Here is a 23,720-nt window from a genome sequence, read left to right as displayed (position 1 = left end):
TTTAGTCCCAGTGTTATAATTTATCTGCTTTCCTTTCTTGAAACACTGATATAATATTATAAAATTTACAGCATGCTGTTAATTGTACAAACTTGTATATTTTGCATAAAAGCATACAAGAAAAAACAATATAAGAGAAGACAGATTCATAATATATCTGCGAAAGACTGTATAACCTTACATACACAGAGGAATATATTACATACAGAGGAATATATGTATATATTATAAGAATATATACATATAACACTTATAAGGGTAGAGATTCTCCAACACCTTGAACATTATATGGCTACTAGCAAAGATTTCAGACTACTGCTGCTAAATCAACAAAAATCCATCCTGAGTTCTTTTTGTGGACAATTTTAGGGTCAGTCTTCAATGCTAAAGAAGTGTCAGAGGGCCATAACATAAGAAAAGGAGTAAATACTAGGCATACTTTTTCCTATATAACAATTTTAATTATTTCATTTTGACTTTTCTGCATTAATTTGGTCTATGAGTGTATATTATTGTAACTAGTTTGGACTATTAGGCTGTTAAACCATTAATTGTAACAATAACAATTTCTTAGCTTCATAAATGTTGTTTTTCTTTTAAATATTTAGCATCACTTGTGAACAAAATGTCAAAACTCTGTTCCTGATTTGATCTCCTGTGTAATCATACTATAGCTCTTTCTGTTCATAATTCTTAGGTAAATTGGCATCTTCACTTCTAGAGTTACAGCCCCAGTCCACTGAACTGCTTCTGGAGATTAGTTCAGCCTAGTAAATACTCCTGCAACATATTTCTCTCTCAAACTTTCAGCCTTTTGCTCTCCAGATGTTGAACTATGTGTGTAGTCTGCCGTAGGAAAAAAATCCCACTCCTTGTCAGGCTTTATGCATCAGCAATTCATGGCTGATATTCTTCCATTATCTCTTTTCTAGCGGTCCTTGCCTTTTTTGTTGTTGTTGTTAATGCTGTAAGAGATGGAAAATGGGACTGAGTTTCCTGTTCTTTCTCACTTTTTAAATTTATGTTTGATAGCTTGAAAGTTATTACAAATTGTCTTTCATATGTTTGAAGTCTGGCTGATGATTGTTTTCCAAGCTATCATTTTGCTTTTATGTGGTGCAACCAAATATTTCTGCATTTTGACATCTTAGAAAGAAATCTCTGCATTTTCTTCAGCCAAGTAGATTTCTTTTCTCTGAAATATTTTAAAATTGCAGGACTTGATGTTAAACTGTACTTTGTCACAATGTGGATGGGATTCCAGCTACTAGAAGTAGATGTCTACAGCATAGCAATTGAGACAGTCACCATAGGCTTTCTTTGTCAATGTTGGATTTTACAGTTTGTTCAAGAGGATACTGAGTATGACTTATATCACCTCAAAGTAAACACCTTTAAGAGGTCAAATGAAAAGTGCTTATTGTTTCCTGCGGATGTTTAAGCACAGAATAGTACTATATAATATTCAGTGTACGACACTGGATACATTCTAAAATGTCAGTGAATAAACATTTAGATTTTGGTTAACTGAATATTTTATATTTAAAGTGAAGTGCTTTAACATGATAACAGTTTGTTCAGCTATGAGTCTTCAATTTGTAGAAAATATATTCTGCAACTGTAAATTATAATTTTAAATTACATTTTTGCTTCCATGACAGTCTTTAAAAATAAATTATTTTATCCATCAGATATTATATACAGAGACAGGACTTACTTAAATATTCCTCTTAAAATGTCTCTCTGATCAGGTGCAAGTCACAAGGCCACTTAAAAAACATGTAATCCAACCTTGACTATATGAATAGCTTGTTATTTTTTCAGGCTTCCTGTTTTGACTCCCTTGAGTCTGTCTACTTCATCCAATGTCTCAGAAAATCTGATCTATATTTCTACAAATCCAAATGGAAAAGAATGCTCTAATAGGAATATGTGAATATCTTTTAGAGTATGGTACAGGACTGCATTTCAGTACCAGACAAAGTGTACAGATATTCCAGAGATCTACTATTCAAGAAGACAGTCAGGCAGGTGCAACATGGTTAATCTGTCCAATCACTGTGGACAAATTACACTGTGGACTGTGATGACAGTCAGGAAACTTAACCTCCGAGAGCTGCTTGAAGGGAGATAAATATTAGACATGACATAGGAACATTGAACTCAGCTTCTGAGGCATCAAATCCTATTCCCTGTTACAACAGGAAAATTTCATATACCCTCTTTCTTCTTGTGTATACTCATAAGTCACGTAGTGGGAAGGAACATTCCAAAATTTTCTTCATTTGGCAAAAGATTTTATTTGAGTATGTATTTAAGCTTTAGAGACCTACTAATTAATTTCTTATTGTAAAAATACAATTAGATGGTTCTTACATGAGAAATTGTAGTGTCAGTCTGGTCTTTCAAGGGAAAAATGAAGTCCATTACCAGTCACTGTCAAAGCTTCACAGAATAAAAGTTAGTCCCATGACCAAGACATCTGTCTGTCCACGGAAGCAAGATACCTGTCACTCAAAGAGTGCTTATTAGGCTAACATGCTTCAATTTCAAGCTGATTTTTGCCCAGAACTGCACTAAGGGAAGCATTAAGTTGTTCTAAAATGATTGTGTGATGAGTAAGCAAAGATTGATCCTTTTGACTGAAATGTTTGAAACTGTAGTTCAGTTAAATATTGTCCAAGTATCCTAACTTGCAGATTCTTACCTAAGAAGAAAAATTTATCAAGCTTTCCATCTAGTTTATATGAGACACTCTTTCAGTGTCTGGACCTCTAGACCAGATTAATCTATCTCATTTTTAGATTTTTTTTATGATTTCAATAAATAAAGAGAAATTTGACAGGGTCATTTTTTTTTCCATGCAGATCAGCCAGAACTGAAAGTTTCTGTCAGCATTAAATAAAGGCAACACCAGGTGCCTTTTGACAAACAACTCTGCACCATCTGACTGAATTCAAATGATATATTCAAGTACATGAGCACAAGCATGCATGAAAAAAGGTAGTTCACAATCCTAGTAGTGGACATCCTGGACACAGGACACATTAACAATATCTCATGTACTCTATGGATCTAAGGTGCAACTTTTGCCATGTCCCAATTTCACTACAGTTGGTCACATGGCCAGGCTTTCCAAGACACCTTAGGGCTGCGTCCCTGGGTAGGGGCATTTGCATTCTATTTGGAAGGCTAATTTATATCATTTCTGTCTTTCCATAACACAACTGGTAAAAGGGGACACTAACACACACACACACAAAAAAAAAAAAAAAAAAAAAAAAAGTGATCTAAGTACAGTTCTTAAATGGTAAGAAATGATAGGACCATCAACAATATTTTGAAAATCTCAAAGTATATGGAAGACCATAAGTTAAGACTGCATAATAAAAAACTGCAATTTGAGTCATTATTTTATTTTGGTTTCATAAACCGAAATTGGTAAATTTGGTTTCATGGGGTCTTTAGAATGTGTCCTCTACAAGGAGAAACATGACGTGTTTGGGATTATCTTATTTCTGTAAATCATCTTGCTATGATTTTGATTTATAAACTGTTTTGCTGCATTATTTACTGTATATTTGCTGCATATTCTTTGGCAGTCAGTGTAAATAGACCGAAGGGATCTATCATTGCACAATATCTGTTATACTGTGGTTATGTTTGGCATTCCAGATGGTGGCAGTAGTTGTTCAAAGTCTTCCTAGTGGTTTTGTAATGGTGATTATTCCAAATATTAGCTTTTGTCTTCACAAAATTACAATTGCCTTGACTCTGCAGTGGGGAAAAAAATGAAGAAAAGGGAAAGAAATGATTGAAACAAAGGTGTGACAGAGTTTGAAAGAAAATGAAACTGAGTTGCTTGAAACACTGAATGGCTTATGGAAATGCCATTGCCGCTATGGACAGGACAGAATAATATGAGGTGCGTATTGAATCAGCTTTGATGAAGATGAGCAGTTCTGATACTCTGTCCTAACTGGTAAGGGTAATGTACAGAATGAAGATGTATTTGGAGAGCCAGAGCACAGAGGCATATTTGATGGAAAGTATTATGTAAAAAGATTCAAATAAGAAAGTGCAGAGTTTGTTGGTTATAAATGAAAGCTGGTTTTACTACTGACAGGACAACCCAAAATTTAAGACAAAGATATTACACAATATTTCAAATAGAGTTAGCATGATACTCTTTCATTCCTAATATAGAATTCTTTCTCAAAACTTTTAAATATGATTTCATCTTTGCTAATGAGCAAGTTAATTGTTCATGCCTGGAACTATGTACCTGCTTGAAACAAAACACTCTCTGCAGCTGAATGACTAGTCACTTCCTATTAAGGTGTTTTTGAAGCTGGCTTTTATCAACTAGGAATTTACAGCAATTAAGAGTCAAGAATCTTACCACTTAGCTCTTAGCAATTTTGCAAATGTTGACACTCACGATAGGGTGAACTGCTAATGCCTTTGGGTACTCTGAAAGGTATTAATATGAGGCTCCAAAATCCAGAATTACTCTGTTTAAAATAAGGTATTTCATCAGTGGTGGAAGATTATTTAACAAAATTGTACCATAGAATGCATATTGTTCACTGAAATACAGTTCCTTTATCAGAGTAATGTTAATTTTGGAAATTAAAATTGAGGAAATTATTTTTCAGAGAGTGAAAATCACGTTACTGTTTTACACAGAGAAGGAAATGACGGGTATGGATGGATGGATGGTCATTAACTCTGACTATAAAACCCTGTAGAGGTTAATAACATAGACACTCTCTAATGAGAAAGAAGGCTGAGAAATCAGTGTTTGCAGTTTTCTGTCTTTTTACAATGCACTGTGAAAATGCAGTTATATGATTTTATAAGATATCTTTAAAAGCAAAGCCAAATTTTAATGCCTCTAATACTCTTAGAATCACATAATTTCTTAGAGATAGCATTTGTTCCTCTTGATTTTCTTTTTTTTAAAATATTTTTATAGAAGGCAGAAGCACACTAACTAGCATTTGTAGTACCGAAATATATGCCAGAATTGTGAAGGAGCAGCTTATTTTAAATATTTTAGTACATTATTTTCAGCTCTGAATATCATGAATTTCCACTGAAGCTGGTAGAACTTCAGTATTCTCATCACTCAGCAGTCCATCCATAAACTAAAACCTACTCTGTTGTGTTACTGTTGTGTTACATTTGCAAGTCTTTCAGAATCTTTACTGCATAGATTTTTGCAGTTTTATCTGTTTTTCTCTTTTTGATCACCTTTATTTGCTGAATATTTCAGAATTTCTGTTTGTTGCTCTCAGAGCTCTTCTAGTGGATTTACTAATTTTGAAACTGTATGCTTGATGCAGAGCTTCAACCTTTAGATAATTAGCAGTGATTTCCTATACGTGATGCTAATCTTAATCACAAATCCCTGTGGACGTATTAAGTTGGAGAGACAAGTTCTCAAAACAGCAGTTTGAGTGAAATAGTATATAACTATTGTTATATCCGGATTTTCCTATAAGATTAACAGCATGAGCAAAGGCTTTATTCATTTAGCTTGCATTTGCATACACATACCAAATGTTACACAGTATGTGTCTTTCTCTAAAATAAAGTAGCCTGTCAAAGCTAAGATGAGTTATTGTAACTAGTGCTGTTACAAAGTTCAGCTGAATTGTTTGTATTGAATTATTATCAGCCTGATGATTGACATTGTGCCAGAGGACAGACATACTCGTTCATAACTTATATCTTCATGACCTTACTGTCTGCTCTCATTTCTCTTCCTGTCACCAGCTTTCCCAAAAGTCTCATTTTATTTCCCCTTTTTGATTATTTTTTCCTATATTAATCCATTAGCCATTGGATTTTTTGTCCACTTTGGTTTCTCAGACTATTAGTAATATAGTATAAAAAAGGAACAGACCCTCCCATCTCTGACCATCTGATTCCACCTTCAAGCAGGAATGATCTGTCTATTTAGAATTCTATTTTGGTGCAGACAGTTGATCTCCTACATTGTCCATCATATCAAACACTGAAAATTTAAAGACAATAGATAATGCTGTCAGTTTTCTGCTGCCACTGAATCAGATGGAAAATGGTCTTTTTCCTGACTTATCTGTGGCAGTTATCCAAAACCCAAGGAAGTATACACAAATCAACTAATAAGTAGACAATGTCATTCTACTGGAGAAAAAAAAAAAAAAAAGGAAGAAGAAGAAAAAAAAAGCTTAACATTCAAATCTGCACATATAAATTAGTACATATTTTGTCTCATACAAATCAATGTATTAATCTGAGGTTTTACGTTGTTTGGTCTAGGTGTTTGATGTAATGTAGAGGTTTTTTGGCTTGAACGCAGTATAAGGGCCAATCTGTAGAGCTCAGGGACCACTTCCAAATAATCTAAGCAATGTTCTTTTAGGAAGTTAAGTTTTAAGAGAAAATCTGTGAGAAATGAAATGAGAGATAGAAACTGTCAAGTGCTTTTGAAAATAAGTGAAGACAACACGATAATTCAGATATTTTTCTCTTAAGAGATTCCTTTATGAAGCATCAATCTTCAGTCTTATTGCATCTTAGTGCCTATTTTTTCAAGCTATGTATAAAGGACTTATTCCTAGGAACCACGATTATTAAAGATGCTGTGAGTCTGTGATTCTCTGTTGCCGTGGCGAGGTAACAAAAGCCCAAACCTATTAGGAAGGCTGTCAGCACTTTTTGAAAGTAGGGCACTTGCAAAAGCAAAGTAGATATTATCAAAAATGTGTGCAGAGATGTTCACTGATTTGTTATTTGCAGAGCTGCAGCTAAACGGAAGAGAATGGTTAAAATATAAGGGAAAAAAATAGCTGTGATTTTTCTTCCTTCAGACTTCTTTTGCCTCAAAAAGTGAAAGATGGTTCTCCACACCATGGTGATTCAAGGCGGGAAGAAACTGTAGACATGGTCATGAACCCGCCTTTAAGCTAGTTGGTGACCATCACAGGTTTTCAGGAGGCTAGTCTATCACAGAAAGCAAAATTTTATTTAAAACATTTGTTAGTTAATTAGTTCATGAAATGTTCTTGATTCTGAATGAAGAGAAGATACAATCTAAAAAGTAGCAGGCAGAGTAAAAATGCATCAAAAAGCAGGGAATGAGTAATGACAGTTAAATTTACCTTGTGTTAGTTCTATAATGTGTTTTTTTATCTGTTTAGCATTCTGTTTGAAAAAAATAATAATAACATTTTGCAGGGAAGAAATCTGTAAATAGACTTCAGTTTCTGTCAAACCTATAAACGGTGGAAAGATGTTAGGAAGTCTTTTGATTCTATAAATCCTGGAAGTCTCTTTATAATAATAATAATAAATAGTTACTTTTTTGAGAAATGACTTGAAAATATTCTACCTCTGATTAGAAAGCCCTCAAAGATACTGGTTTGAGTAGACCATGAATATTTAGGAAAACAAATTATTGCCTCCATCCATTTGGTAAGCCCGGTTTCATTTCCTGTGACTTTCCTGAAGCAAATATCAGATGCATATGAATCAGGGAAAAATTTTGAACCCCTCTCATCCCAGAATATTAATAGAAGAAGAGGTACAGCTAAAGAACAAAACCTGGGACTCATTGCTGTTTGACTACCGAAGTAACAAGGCTGGTTTCTCATAGCAGAACTTTTATATTGCATCTGAAATACTTAGTGTATTCCTCTGATGACGAGTGTATCATAAGAAGTTTCTTTCAATATCTCGTAATAGAGTATGGCACACTGCTTTGCATTCATTGGATTCAGTTCATAGTAGTGTTCTGACTGTATTAGAAACATAGCCTTAAGAGGAATGATGGTTCTCTGTTGCACAGCAAAAATATGAACCTTCAGTGAAGAATTAAAGTAATAGTAAAAGACAGAAAGATAGTCTTGCCTTTTCTTCATTCTTAGTTTCCCCAGGTGAGTTCATTAGGCTATTGAGCCAAATAAAATACACTTTCTCGCCTGAAAGAAAGTTCTTAGAAGAGAGGTTATAAATGCTTTAGATAGTTCTTCAGATGAAGACAAGCATGAAGAAGGTCCTGAATTGCAATGCAATGAAATCATTAAGAAATAATTCCTCTCAGACTATCAGAAGGTAGGTAAAAAATCCTCTGAATATGAATAGGGATTTACCAATATGCCTAGGCATATGAATGTATAGATCTAAACATTTTACAATTTTCATAGATGTGATTGTGTTATCTTCAGAGCAGATATCACTCAGTAGGACAGTGAAAGAACAGGAACCGCTGCTGCAAGTTAATGAAAAAATGCATCGGTTACTCTAATGATGGCTTGCCACCTCAGCTTGACCTTCCACTGCTTTTGTCCCATAGAGGGCAGTGTCATGCAATTAATAACTTTTCAGAGCCTGCAACCAAAACCAGAACAAAAACTGAACTGGAAGGAAGTGCAAAGCTAATGTTATGAGGGTAAGAAAGAATTTGTGGCTTTGATGCATAAGTGCTGGCATGAGGAAAAGAGAGACTGGGCTTAAGGACAAACAAGGATAGCAAAGGAATGTGGAGCTTACAGTATGATGCTAAGAATGCACAAGAGGTGTGAAACCAAAAATGTGGTGGTGGCAGCCACGCTCTTCACCTTTTTCAATCAACTTGCATGCACAAGCAGCATTGATGCTACTGGCCAAAGCAACAGATCATAACACCTAAGGGAACATTAGGTTCCAAAGACTGGGACTTTTGGCATTGCTCCAGACTGAATAGCAATGCAGTTACTCAGCATGTATATGTGTTGGTATAAATAACTTCATAAAAAGAAAAGAATAACTCCATGGCCTCCAGTCTTCTCTACACCAAGACAGATTTCTTCCAATTTTCATATATCTCTACTTTATTAATACATGTATATGAGATTGAAAAAGATCATAGGTTGTCTGGATGCAGACTGATTTTCTGCCTTGGATCTTTTTTTTTAAGCAAACACATTCCAAAGATATCAAAGAAATGCCAAAGCACCAGACAGATTAAATGGCAGAAGAATGCGGAAAACAAAACAATAATTCATGAAATGGAATATGCAAAGTTGACAAAGTTCAAACAATGATCTTTTCGTGCCAAGTATGTATCCAGAAAAGGATATAGCGAAACAAACTCCAGTGTCTGGGTCTGGGGAAAGGAGTGGGGTCAAACCTCCCCTCTGTCTGCCTTTTTCAGCTCTCCTTGGTTGTTTTCAAACACACGAGGTGCAGAGCTTGTATTTTGTACGCCAGTTTTGAAAAGACTTTGTGCTGCTATGCAGAAGATGAGGTTTCTTTTCCTTTCCTTATGTACAGCTGTAGCCAAGCAAGTAAAAATGAGCCTTTCATGCTTCGTGAAGGGATGTTGTCATGTAGGAATTGGTACTGTTGTACCGAGCCAGGGAAAGAAGCAGCTTTTACCTCTATGTTTTATTTGTGTACACATATTTCAGATTTTGTCAAATGCAAGGACACTATCACTTCTTGCTTTTGTTAAGTATTCTCTTTGACCATTTTCTTTTCAGCAAAAAGTTTTATTCATATTTCAATGTTTTACTGTTAAAAAATGACCTAGAGTTCCTGTAATTGCATAAAGACTTCTTACTTTATGGTTAGGATGCCAAGTACAAATTGATTGCTAACACATCTTACACGTTTTTTATGAAGAAATGTGATCAGCATTACCTGTTATTATCAGCATGATAAATGCAACATGTCAAAACAGAATATAATGTAATAAAATATAGTAGGAAATCAATCAAAATCTGTCTAAAAGCAGAAGTGAGGACCATTTTGTGGTTAACTGCACTACATTTAACACCTGCTAGAATTTATATAAAGATTCATTTCTATATTTTGTAGGAGACTCCATTTACTTCCATCATCCAAACTTAAACACACATAAATTTTTATAGAACTGGGACTTAATGTTGTAATGCCTGCAAGTTTTGAATGTTTCTTTTTCACTTAGATGGATCAATTGAAAATAATTCCCTTAACATTTAGTATTAATAATATCTACTTCATTTTAAGTCTCTTAAATTCTCCAAGCGATATACATCACTGAAACTGCTTTTATAAAATTAATCTGTAATTACTTATAAATAGTGTTTGGGAAAGTTTCTCCTTTCATAGAGTTCTCAAGGGCAGACAGAAGAGGGGTCCAGAGACAACAGATGGATTAAATGCTAAAAAGTGCTACTTTTGTAAGTTTTGTTTTGTATTCCATGGTGGAGACCATAGAGCCAAATGTAATTCCTCATACTCATCCATTTTACTTGTGTCATGGATAGATGGAAGGTTTTTTCCTAGACTAAACAAATTATCCTACTGATATGTAATCCTGTTTTGGAGGTTATTCAGAAAGATTAGAATCAATGCAATGGATATTTTGGAGTTACTGAAACAATTAAATGACTGCATCTTTTACGAAGAATAGTATGTAAATAAAATTAAGTTGATTTGTCAGAAAGTTTTCCATCTTTAAAATTTGCTTTCATTATTATAACTATCCTTATTCAGCACTGTGTATCCTCAGGCCTTCTACAAAAGGGAGAAATTTTCATTTATAACTATTTTCAGGGAGAAACTTAAATGGAATTTTTAGAGAGGGACTCACATTCATTCTAATACCAGTTCCCCACAATTGTATTGATTATAGGTCTGAAAGGAGTTGGACATCCCTTAATGAATAAATAGATCTGTGATCTTGATAGCACCTAAATAAAATGGTTATGAGTCTTATTGTGAGAAATACATTAAGCAAATCGTAACTGTTTGTTATCAAACACGAAAGCACCAACAAAGTCCTGTTATATTATTTTACTTTTAACAGAATGTGTCATAGGCTTTAAGCCAGTGAAAGATAACTAAAGCAGGAATGCCTAACCTTGCCTCTGTAGATGCTTGTGTGCTCACTCATCATGACTTACACTGAACTGCTGCCTGTGCTGGTATAATACTAATAATAATACCTAATAAGGTGTGCACAGATTTTGTTCAGCTGAGTATCAGTGGATTTTTGTTGTGGAGATCCTTTCCTATGTTTTTTGTTTTTGTTTTCCTTTAATTTAATGTAATTTTCCTGTAATTTAATGTAAAGCTGCCATTCTTTTCAACTAGCACCTCTACAGTGATATTCCCTTATCTCATTATTTCCACATTGTGATAAGTCTGAGAGCCTCCTCTAGAAGATATTAATAATTGTGCAAATTCCACAATTTAGGTACAGTGAATTTGTAGTTTTTGTTTATACTCATCTGCATCTACTTAAGTGGCATGCAGTATCAAAAAACTAGCTTCATTTTCTATTTCTCTCATCATAAATATGCATAAGACAATTTTAACATAACCCTATTTAACAGGTTCACCACATGTAAATAAACGTAATTCTGGCTTTTTACTTTTGTCTCTATTTTTCTTTGTGCATTTTGTGATTTTGTGCATTCATATACTGCCTGCTTAGAGCATTGTACATAGTTGTTTGCTGCATCACGTGCTGCTTGTATTAAGCCTTTTTGGAGTACTGATGAGTTTTGATAAGAAAAGACTAGTGCAGGAATACTTTTCATCTACGTTTTACATGATTTGGCACAAAGTCATGAAGAAATTTAATTTGAGATATATACCCAAATTCTGCAAATATTGACAGTGTCATCATATATATGGATCAGGTATTCTGAACAATTGAAATTAGTGCATTTGCATTCTAATACTATTAAAAAGAAGCATATTGTTTCCTGCAGGTTTGCCACTTAGGTGGTATGACTGGAATGTTAAGGAAAAGCTTTTAAATATATTAGCACATTTGAAAGTCAGGAAACTACTACTTCCATTTAAATAAATTGTAGCGAATACATGAATACTTCATATTTATTAGATTATTTTTCCTCTTATACTACCATTGTTACAACTTTTAGGTTTATATGAAATTATATATAGCTCTACCAGATCATATTGTTTTGGAGTTCAATCATACATATAGTAATTTCTTTCTGAGACCCAATCCATTATTGAATTTTATGTGATTTGTGGTGTAATTATCTCATCTTGCATTTTTTCTATTCTTCTAGCAAATCATTTGTTCACTATTTCTTAACAAAACTGAAAAGATATCTTCAAGAATCTTCTTGTACAAAAGAAGTTGTACAAAAACTGGTATTTCTTAATCTGTATATATACCTAACAGTACCTGTTTTATTTATGCTTCAGAGTAATGATGGAATTGTGAAAATATGGAGTGATTCAGGAAATCATAGTGATGAATGGAAGAAAGTTGAGTTACATCTGGGAAAGCTGAGGAATTTTGAAGTTCTTTTTGAAGGCATTCGTACCAGAGACCTGGGAGGAGGAGCAGCAATAGACGACATAGAGTTCCAGAACTGCACCACAAGTAAGTTCCAGAGGAAAGTTTCTAGAGGGGTACGAAAAGGAGGTGTAGGATGTTCTTGATAGCTTTGAAATATGTCACGGCTTTATAGAATTTACCATAATGCCACTATCCAAAAATCATTTGCAAATATTACTTTAATACAAATTTCTGTTTATACAGAAACTTTTGTACGAGTGTAAATCTCTCCTGCTAAATCATTAAAGATAAATCCAAGAATTCTGGGGGGCTTTTGAATTAGAGCTTTCTTTTCAGAAACCTGTTTAAATTGTTGCTAATTTATTCTAAGAGTCACTGTTGTTGTATATAGCAGTTCTTATAAATTATGTCATATTATGTTAAAAAAAGACCTTTAGCTCCCTATTTTGTAGTCATAAAATTGGCATTTTTATTGAAAAAAAAAAAAAGAATTGAAACCACAAATAAACCACTATCATGGTCTTCCTTCTCAATTCACTTTCAAGGGTTAGGGCCAGCGATGTAAAGAAAACTTGTGCCTCTCTCACGTGTATTCTCCTTATTTAATTTATGCATTTCTGAGCGTAGAACAAGATAAGAACCGAGTTTTCCTAGAAATAAAAGTTGCTTGGATTGTGGCTTCCATTAAAGAACCATGTAGTCTCCATCATCAATAGGATACAACATGAGTTGTGAAATAAGTGATTTTTTGAGCGAGATAATCAGTGCTGAGGCTGCATATCCACGTAGTTAGGAGTTTAGGTGTGTTATTTAGGCTAAATTTAATTTTCTGCTGAGGTCTGTATGCCCATTAGTATTGGAACATGGAAAGTGTACTTCTGGAGAGCATTTTTTGAAGTAGTGTCACCTGAAGAAAATGGAGTTGTCCATTCATATACATTACTCTGCAGGGTAAGGCAAGGTATGGAGGGTGGATATACTGGAAGAGCTGCTTCAAAAATGCATTTTTGTTCTGAACTAAAAGTTCAATGCAGATACACACTTGAAAGTTCTTTTTGGCATGTGAATGTTTCTGACCCCCTTGTAATTTTTTTAATGAATTCCGGAATGTGTCTGTTGCTAGGAATGTGATCATTCTCCAGCAGACAAAAATAGATGAATTAAGGGTCAATGGTGGGAGACAGGAGGTGAAGACAACATTCCCCTGTGCTTCTTGCACAGCAAAAGGGGTGCTCTTTTGCAACTTATTGCCAAATTGTGGATTGGATATATTCATTCATAAAGCTGGACCTAGTTAAACTGTATTGCCGGGATTCTGTCCCATTTTGAGGCTAAAACATTTTAGGCTTTTCATTTCATGGTCACATTTATGAAAAAATTCAGTTAGCAAAAATAGCAATATTCCTTTTAAAGGAAAACTCCTTGTACATTTCTAAAGATGGTATCAACATATTTTCATATAATGTCAAATACTGATATGATTAGTCTTGGTACATTTCCATACATTTTATGCATGTCCATACATTTCATAATCTGAAGTATTAGTGGAAATACTCCACAGAGTTGTCATTTTGAGGGAGGAAATTCTTTCAACCTGGAGTGGAAAGGTGTCATATGAAAGACCTTAAAGATCTCAAAATGTTAAGATTGCTGAAATTTACATTGGTTTTAGTGTATGACCGCACAGACCTGACTGTTAATATTATTTTATAACCAATCTTGCATGAAAAAAATATTGTTACATGTGAGGCAGTTCAGGTGTTTAGGTGCATGTTCTCTGTAAGAATAGAATTTTTGACAGGAATTTATGGATTCACTGCTCTGTTCTTAAAGCTTATGCCTTTGTTGTTCAGTAGGATTGGATCTCCATCATATATATATATTTTTAACTGTTCCTATGTGCATGTATATAAATAATGTCTGTAAATAAAAATATATCATTTCTCCACATCAACATTGTAATTAGGGCAAAAAACAAAGTCAAGGATAAATCATTGCATTCTTTAATATGTTTTACATCAGTCCCGAGTATCATTTTTTCTTTTCTACTCCACAAGTTGAGATCTGGTTGTTTAATTTTCCTGAGACTTTTGATAAGCTGACCTTCCTGTTGGCGTGCTGACATGAAAGAACCTGATTTGACCTTTTTATTCTTGTTGTTATTGATTCTTTACAGATAAACAGTGGAACGGACAAACAAAATACATTTTGCTAGATTCGCAAAAATAACATTTCCCCTCTGACACAAGCCTGGGGCATTCAGGATAGAAAAAAACATGTCGTTTTTTTTTTCTTCAGCACAGGGTACATGCTTTATTGTGGCTCTTGCAACAAAGCTTAAAAGACAACAAACAAACCCCAAGGAGAAAAGTAGCATAGCAAGGAGAAAAAACAGGAGTCAGGGGTTGCTTCTCAACAAAATGGCTTGATTTACAATGCTTATTCAAGTACTATGTTTGTTGTTGCAGAACTGTTGAGTTAGACATATGGGTAGGATCCCATAGGGCAACAGGAGCCACATCTGTATTTTTCACTGAGACTGGCTGGGTTAAGCTAAAATATCATATAACAATATAGTTATTCTAGCCACAGTAATTACATAAGCAGAGGAACAGACCAAGCTCAGAAAACACTAAAATATAATTGAAAATAATTCAAACTTGAATAACAAATGTGTGGTGAATGGAAATGAGAAAGCTTTAAAGTTCATGGGAAAAAATGGGTGCTTACCACTTTACAGTGGACAGACTATAGTTAATGGGTTTTTAGAACAGTTCTGGATGTGGAGGTGCTTTGGAGAGTTTCCTCTGCATTGGCGTTCCTTTCAGAAGCTGCTCAGTGGTATTCCTGGATCCTGGTTTATAGTCTACATGACAAAATAACTGTATGTTTGCAGAAATAATACACCTAGGGGAAGAGAGGGAACTACCTTTTGTGATATGGTAAAACTCAATGGTTATAGCAGAAGTTAGTAAATCTGAAGTCTTACTGTACGTGTGTTTCTCTTCAGCTTGCATTCATATAGTATATAATAAAAATCAGCTGTGGATGCCACAAGGTAATCTACATGGAGATAGATTAGCACTGCAGTTTTTTTGCATGTGATTTACATTACTGTGATTTATATTGGTCATGTTATACAAGTATGTTGAACAGACAAAAGAGAGTCTTTTTTCCCCTTAAAATTTAATCAGTTAAAGACTTTTATGTCAGGAGAGTGTTACAGATCACTTTAGTTTCTGTGATCTGAACTTCTGGGGCTCTATCCTGCAACGTTTATTTCCCTGAACTCTCATTGATTTCTGTAGAAGTGAAGGCCAAGAAATACCTGTGGATTGCCAGAAATGTGAGAAACCCTGAAAATATTGTCAGAGAGAGAAACAAAGAAAGTATAACAGAGGGTCTTATCAATCATTCTAAAAGGTAAAGTTTTATTTTCAGAGCAAAAGTAATTTAAACTCCAAAACTGATATATTTTATACTGTAGTTTTTATTGAAAACTCTGAAAAATAATAGTGAAGTCATGTCAGTCAGAGACTGTTCTTAATATTAAAAGATGTTTGACATATTCCAAAACTCCTTTCCTCCTTTTTCTCTTACTAATTGAATTTTTAAAAATCTGATCTTTTAAATTTGAACTAAAGATTTCTAAGATAGTTGATTATTTAGTTGACTTGTATATTTTTCTTTCATGGGGTGGCGGTTCAGTGTTGTAAAGAAAAACCATTACAGCTTCAGTGGTCTTTGTGAGTTGTCTGTTTGGGATCAAACTTTACAAGCTCTATTCTGTTGTTTAAGGGAAATGGGACATACCTTTAGTCATACCTGAAGTGTTATTGATAATATATTCAGATTTTTACAAGAAAGTAATAAATAAATAAAAATACAAGTCATAATATTTCTACTAAAGGGAAATTGTTTTAGCAGTTGAGCTGAAAAGAAATTTTCTTAAAAATATCACAAAGCTTGCTTAGCCTAGTGGTAATCTTTTTCTTTCCCTCTATTATATTTGTATTCCTCCTTACCCACTGCTTGCAGTGCAGACCATAGGTGAAGGCCCTGCAATCCTTTGAACAGCTTTGCTTCCATGCTCCCATAAACAAAAGCCTTTGAAAGTCTCGGAGGAGAAATCGCCTCTCATTAGAATTCTACCCAAGCTTTGCAGATCAGAGAGAAAACAACTAAAACTTCCTCGTGTTTGGGTGCTTCGTCCAACTTTTGTGTTTTTAAAATAAGCTGCCGCTTGTTTTGAATTCTCAGCAAATTGTATGTATCATGCAAAGCTTTATGTCTAGGAGAATTTATTTACTTCTGATCAGAAACTTCAGAAAAGTTCAAACTTTTATAACAAATATTCACTAAAAACATTGTCCTGAATTGAGAAGTGAGGAAATTCAGGAGGAGAAAGCTCTGGAGCTAATTTAGTCATGCAAAATATAGTTAGGTATATATTATGACTGTATATATACAAATATATCTGGTTTGTGATCATTTTCTTTTTTTCTCTCTCTCTTCAGAACATTTTAATTTTTTTGTTGTTTTTCAACTGTTTTTATAAATGTGTCAATGTCAAGATATTCTGATATGATCACTAGAGTTGCATTATTTGGCAATATAAATTATATATTCAATATAAATCTGCTGCTGAAATTAAAAGTAAAAATTCTTATTTGCTACCCTAAGGTTTGTATTTTGCCTTTATAAAGCAATTGATCTTTGAATTCATGGTGGGGTATCAATCTATAAAAGTTCAGCTAGTGGTTGAGATCCATTGAATCTTCTTCATTTTAGTGGAAAACTCAGAGAAACCTAGTAAGTTTTGTTAGCTCCAACTTTTAATGTGTGTTTCCTTAACACTTGTTAACATGGATGTGTTAAGCCTTTTTGAGAGAAAATCTTGCAGAATTCTGATCTCATTATGCTTGGCAGAGAATAAAGATAACAGAGGAACTCAGTTCTAGGACAGAAATAACCTTCTTCATTCCACATGTGCGGAAAAGGGGCACACTGGCCTTCCCAAATGCAAAAGTGACTTGGTAGGGAAGGTGTTTTGCTCAGGAGAGCTGTGGAGGAGGTAGAGGCAAGTTTAAATTCTTCTGGGTGTCACAGTTATGCTGGGGAAAGATCTAAATTCCTGCAGCAGAATTCGCATTCCCAAAATGTGAAGCATGAGAAAGCCATTTTTGCATCTCACTTTCCTGCCTATGAAATCAATGTTGTACCTCTTAGGATCCCATTCTTCCATAGAAATTAAACTTTGAACTATCCATCTGATAAGCAGGTGCAATGAAGGCAGAAAATAAAATAGCTGAAGTAGTTTCTTGGGAGACCCTGCTTTCCTTTAGATTTGTTTTTTTGTTGTTGTTGAATCTGACAAATGAGTTTTAGTTTTTACCTGCCTTTTGGCACTTACAGAGCCTGGTGTTTTTCTTTTGCTTTTTCTTTATCTCATGTAAACCTTCTGAAGTCAATTTGCTGACCTTCAGAGACACTTTGATTTAGTTGTGTGTGGTTTCAAAAGCAAATTTTCAGTGTAAAATAAAAATCTCATCATTCACTTACTATTCACTGATTACTATTCACTTACTGCTAGTGCTACATACCTGGCAGTGGAGTCCTTGAAGGAACCGAAAGGGAAGACCGTTCATATCTAGCAAAATATACAGGTTTGAATATGGGGGGTTGTTTGTTTTTAACTTCACATTACTGTAGAGGTTAAGCACCTTTGAAATACAAAGACACTGTTGAAAACAGACGATCTTCTGTAAATCTGTAGTTCATGATGCTCCTCATTTCAGTGCTGTCATCTGGTGATGGTTCCATAGATTCAGAGAGAGCATTCAGCTGAGGAAGTGTCTTCCTGTTGCAATTATTCTGGACTTGCATCTGTGTTCTGTACCCTACTGAGTGCATCACAGCCCCCGGGGACGAGTCTGTGTGTATAAAGGAAAAATATTCATATGACATGATTATAAGAAATCTCCGGTGGCAAGAGGAAATTGTGCTGTAATTGAGTAGTAATCTTTTTCTGTATCACAGTGAAACAATGTCTTGGCAGTAATTTTGTGAGATAAACATTGGTTTAAATATTGCATTAGATAAAGCTTTCATTCATCTATTCAGTTGAATTTTGTGAGCTGTAATCTAGCCATCAGCACTGGAGTCAGGTTGAGAGGGAAGAAGGGAAGGGAAAGGGACCTAGAGGCAAAGACCACATGCAAAACTGTGTGAGGAGGTATTATTTGCTGTGGTGGAATATGTCCATAGCCATAAGGAAGTAGATTTTTCTGCAGAACCACCATTTTTGCTCTGTCTCCTCGACTTTTACCACTTGCAAGCTCAAAAGGCATAAAACACAGAATACTGAACCCTCACTCATTGCTCAGTTGTCAATGCCTCCCCCTAATGCCTCATTAAAGGTAAAAAAAAAAAAAAAAGGCAGTTTCCTACATCAGCATATTGTGAGCATGAGCTCCTATTCCTGCCTATGTACTCTGAGGCTGGTAAAAGATTTTTAATCTTTGATAAAAAGTAATGTAGAAAAAGATAGAGAACAATTGGGGTGAGCAAATAAAAAGTGCAAACGTCTTATTTTATGCTTTTATGAAGCATGATTTGGCACAAACCATGAACTGTGAACTTCAGGGTGCCAACTATAGGTGAGCTCCAATTCCAATGAAGCTTTTCTAGGAAATTGTAATTAATTTCAGCCTGATTGCTTCTTTCAATGATTTTAGGTATAATGGATATCACAGGATCTTTTCGTCTTACAGAAAGTTGTCTTTATGGAGTCAGAGCCAGAATCACTGCACCTGCTTTATCCTCTTAATAGAAAATTTAAAGGAAACACTACTATTCTTTCATATCTAATCTTCTCTGGGTAACTGCGACTAAGTGTCTGGGTTACTACTGGTGTGCTTGTCAGCTTCTTGAAATGAATCCTGCCCTGCTGATAAATTCTGGGAGTACTATACAGGCTAGTACTCTGTAGATACTTTTTAGATTGGAGAGGGTAAAGGTAAATACATAACTTGTGATGGATCTGGAGTTTTTTTATGGTATGTATTTGTTTTCCATGCTTGTCTTTCATGCTTGTCTTTCATGCTTGTTTTCTACACATACATGAGGATATGCACACATATATTCTTACCAGTGAAAAGCTTATCTTGGTTGCTACCCTGCGAGGCTATACAGAACTAACCACTTACTTAGAAATGAAAGTGTACATAAATGCAAGTACTTAAGGCATTCATCAGTAACATGATTTTCCTGCGGGGTTTAGTGACCCACAAGCTAAGCCAGTTCTACTGGTCTCTTCAAAACTATTTGGGAGATTATATGGCTTTCTGTTGCATCAAACTAAATTTCATCTAATTGAAAAGTGATATCCTGTTCATGTATTTTTTTTTCCTTTTCAAAGTACTGCCATTTCATTTGGCTTCAGGATTTGCATAACAGGCAATCGAGGCAGTAGCCACTATTTCATCCAAAATATGCCCTGAGTTAGTTTCTTGTGGTGTCTTGGTTTTCGGGAAACGCTGTGATTCAAAAGGGAAGCCAAATAAATGGGTACAATAAACCATGACCATTTTGATTGGACATAATAAGTAAGTGCTGTAATAATTTATTGTATGAGAATCTCTAATCCCTCAGGGTTCCCTGTAGGGGGAGAAAAAGATTGTTTAAAAGGTTATATGCTGCAGCTTGTCAGCTTTGATCTAGAAGAAAATCAACATTTTTATTGTTCAAATGATTCTTGTTAATTAATTTATTTACATGCTGGACTAATATTTAGCATTTATTGTAAGCTACAAAACTCCTTGTGGTGGACTCCTTGTCCTTTAAAACATATTTTCTTTTGTAAAATCTCAAAAACAATCTAGGTTGAACACGACCACTTGGTCCAAACCCTGCTGAAGGAAGAGCAAGCTTCAAAGCTAGATCCTAGGTACAGCTAGATGCTTAAGGTACAGCTGAGTTTTGGCTGTCTCCAATGATGGAGACAAGAGTAACCAGAACAATGGATTTCTGAGATTTTCCATGTCAGGGGTAGGACACATAGCACATTCCAGACCCTCACACATAGCAAAATTGTTGATAGAAATCATATGACTTGGAAGACTTGGAAATGAATTATATCAAATGATTTGAGAAATACATGGAGGAAAGGTTAAATGAATGGTCTGTGCAGAGTTCAGTTAAAAAAAAAATAAGAGAGAGATAGATATCTATTTGAAGCCTGATTTTATTTATTTCAGTGCTCAGAAAAGTACATATTTATAAACTGAATGCTCAAGTGAGTTGTTGCAGTAACCAGCTTTATCAACAAATTTTCTTTGAATTATCCATTCTAGATATTTGAATTGCATCTTAATGCTGTTAGTTTAAAGCTGTATTATAGGTAATACTAAAACAGAAATTTAGTATTCCTTTCCTATTTTTACTCCGGTGGGAATATAGGACCACAGTCTGTAAAATTCATTACCTCTATTTGAATAAATTGATGTCCTCACATCAATAACACCTCCTGCTGAAAGTTTTGGCCTCTGCAAAGATAAATATCAAGGTGTACTGTTACTGTTCTGCACAGACAGTGTTTAGTGATATGTTCAATTTCAGTCATGTTTGAAGTCATGTCTCAGTGCACTGCCTGGAGCTCTAGACTGAAAAGCAAGCTTAGGTTATTGGGGTATGTTTTAAATGTTGGCTTTAGAACTATCAATCATCAGACCTGTTCTAACTAGTGCTAACCAGAGTTACCCACCCAGTGCTCTGAACAGCTCCAAATGAGTTATCTCTTCTTCTTTACAGCCTGAAAGTTCAAAGGTGGCTGGGTGTCCCTGCTCCATGTGCAGGTTACCAAACAGCTTTCATTTTTGGTCACTGTTTTTAGTCACTTTCAGAGGTGACAAAAATTCTTGCTGTAAAACAGATTCACTGTTTTTAGTCACTTTCAGAGGTGACAAAAATTCTTGTTGTAAAACAGATTCCTGTCTTAAATAGCGTGAGAGGAATTTCTGGATGGCTAAAACATTGTCTGCAGAATTTTCAATGAACTTAAAAAATGTTTTATATCTTATAAAGGCTTTAGAAGTTTATAATACAAAAGTATTGCAATAATTTCTCATAGTTCAAAATATTCCTGTTTTCCAAGTGATATCGTCTATAATTGGAATAAAGCCCTTGGCCAGTCTGCTTTGAACATCTCGCAGATCCTATTTTATGTGGTGTGTGCAACAGATTAACTAGGGGAAAAGTCACGCTAATGTAACCCCCCCATTGCAACTTGCGAAGGAACAGATTCACTTATATACTGTACTATAGCGGATACAATACCTTATTTGTCTACAAGTATGGCAAACACAGTTACTAAATAAGCCAATGGTCACGTAGCAGCCGTACAGTTGCTTTTGCTTTGTCTGCTGATAGGACACCTGCACTGCCGTCCTTGGTGTTGACTACTAACTAAGACTAACAAGATGTCCTGCACCATAGCCCTTGAAGCAGGACTCCACGCCTCCTCCAAAGGTTTCTGTGAGGCCAATACAGTAGTCAAGGCACACATAATGTACCATTAAAAAAGTAGGAACAAATAGCATCTGTTGGAAGCAGTAAGTCACTGAAGTGATGTTATATAATGACTAAACAAATAAAAAAAGAGCATGCTTTTATTAAATCCCAATATTGATTTAAATATCCTGCTGCTTTTCAGTTGGAGAGAATCCAAGGGAATGCCCTGCACTCACTGATTTTGTGTGCTGGAACAAGAATTGCATAGAGTCTCAGTTTGTCTGTGACTATAAACCGGACTGTGAAGACCTGTCAGATGAAGCTGACTGTGGTAAGTATCTCTTTGTGTATTAATAAAAACTCCAATTAAAATGATAGCTTTAAATTCTGCAGTGGATTTTAGTTGCATTCGGGCAGCTGCACAACAGAAGATAATTTCATACAGGTTGTCTGATCCCCCAACACAGAAAATCTGACATTTTTTGATTCTGAGAGACACATACTGCACAAAAATACTCTAGAATGATTTAGTCACTAAATCACTCCACAAAAGTGAAGCATACACAGGAAAAGGATTAGAAGATTTTTTTAAAAGGAAAAAAATCCGTCTGTTACAATATAAATTAATTATTAGAAGAAATTTAAAATAATTTTCCAATTTGAAAGCATTTTGAGCTGTCAGTATTGAATGTAAAAAGCTAAATAAGCAAATGATAGTAGCATTTAGAAGCAGTTCTGCTATAAAAAGTGATCGTGTAAAAACAGGTATGCCTTTCCCTTCAGATTAGCCTTGTCTTGTCAGTATTGTATATTCATTTTTCATTGGTCTTGCTGATACTGCAAAATATCAAGAAGGTGTGAGTTGGTTTATTTGTTTATTTTCTACTATACTATTGAAGAGCAGTTGGAAAAACATGTAGTTTGTTTATATCTTTGTAATTCCAATGAGGATTAAGACAAAATTTGCCTGCAGGAATTCTTTACTAACACTGTTTGAGATGGAAGTAGACAACTCAGTTTTTAAAATCCTGATCAAGCTAACAAGATTTACAATTCACATTCAAAATTCAAAAGTAAATGTTGATATGAAATCAAAAATATTATGTCCTTGCTGCAACTCCAGTTCTCTGTTTATTTACAGTCACTTTCCAGACCAGACTTTTAGAGAAGGAAAACTAAATAGCTCATATATGTCTCTGTGTCAAATTCTTAATCATGAAGCCACAGGACCACATTGGATTATAGTGCATATATGATCAAAAATTATTTTGTTATACAGAAAAAGTAAATGCATCACTAGTGCATCAATACAATACTGGCACTATTGAAGTACACTACTGAAATGCACCAATCCTTGATGTTGGCCTTTAGCACATTTGCAATTATAAAGTAGATCCTCTTAATCAGAAAGCCAAGGTTTACTTAAGAAGCATGAGAACTTTACAAAATATGAACAATTGCTTCAGTCTAAATACGGAAATCTCTTTCAACCTTGTCTTTTGAGCAAGAGGCAGTAAGACCCACTTAATCCCAAAAGAGGATGGAATAGACACAGGAAAAGTCTTTCATATTCTCACCTGCCCCCATAAGCTTGGTTAGGGGCACATTGTCCTCAGTTTTCTCCTTTGCTGTCAGTTCAAGGTCTGGAGCTGATTCATATTCTATTATAGTTGTAGATCAGCATAGCTCCAAAGAAATCCATGGGCCATTATCTACTCAGGAATAATTCCTCTGTGCAAGATACAAGAGACTGCATAAAATGAACTGTATCCACATGGGCTGCTGGAACTTTTTTTTTTCCTAAACAAACTCACAGAAATTACTTATTGTATGCTTCATTCAATCCAATCTTGCAAAATTTCCATTTTCTTTCAGAAAGCCATTGGAAGTACTGAGGTGAAAAAACACATGTGAA

At 34.8% G+C, this 23,720-nt stretch overlaps 1 protein-coding gene across 1 annotated transcript in view; it reads left to right on the top strand.

The window, feature by feature from the left end:
* MALRD1 (MAM and LDL receptor class A domain containing 1) overlaps positions 1-23,720 on the top strand; it is a 228,689-nt gene that overhangs the window by 128,701 nt on the left and 76,268 nt on the right. The window contains exons 29-30 of the mRNA XM_088524317.1: positions 12,199-12,379; positions 22,008-22,136. Of these exons, the coding sequence (XP_088380443.1) occupies positions 12,199-12,379; positions 22,008-22,136 (310 nt within the window). The remainder of the gene's footprint in view (positions 1-12,198; positions 12,380-22,007; positions 22,137-23,720) is intronic.

Source organism: Tinamus guttatus, unplaced genomic scaffold, assembly GCF_059628265.1.
Source record: "Tinamus guttatus ecotype Peru unplaced genomic scaffold, ASM5962826v1 Tinamus_guttatus_pri_ptg000209l, whole genome shotgun sequence".
Classification (NCBI taxonomy): domain Eukaryota; kingdom Metazoa; phylum Chordata; class Aves; order Tinamiformes; family Tinamidae; genus Tinamus; species Tinamus guttatus.
The sequence above is the reverse complement of the archived record's forward strand: the minus strand, read 5'-3'. Positions and strand labels throughout refer to the sequence as shown.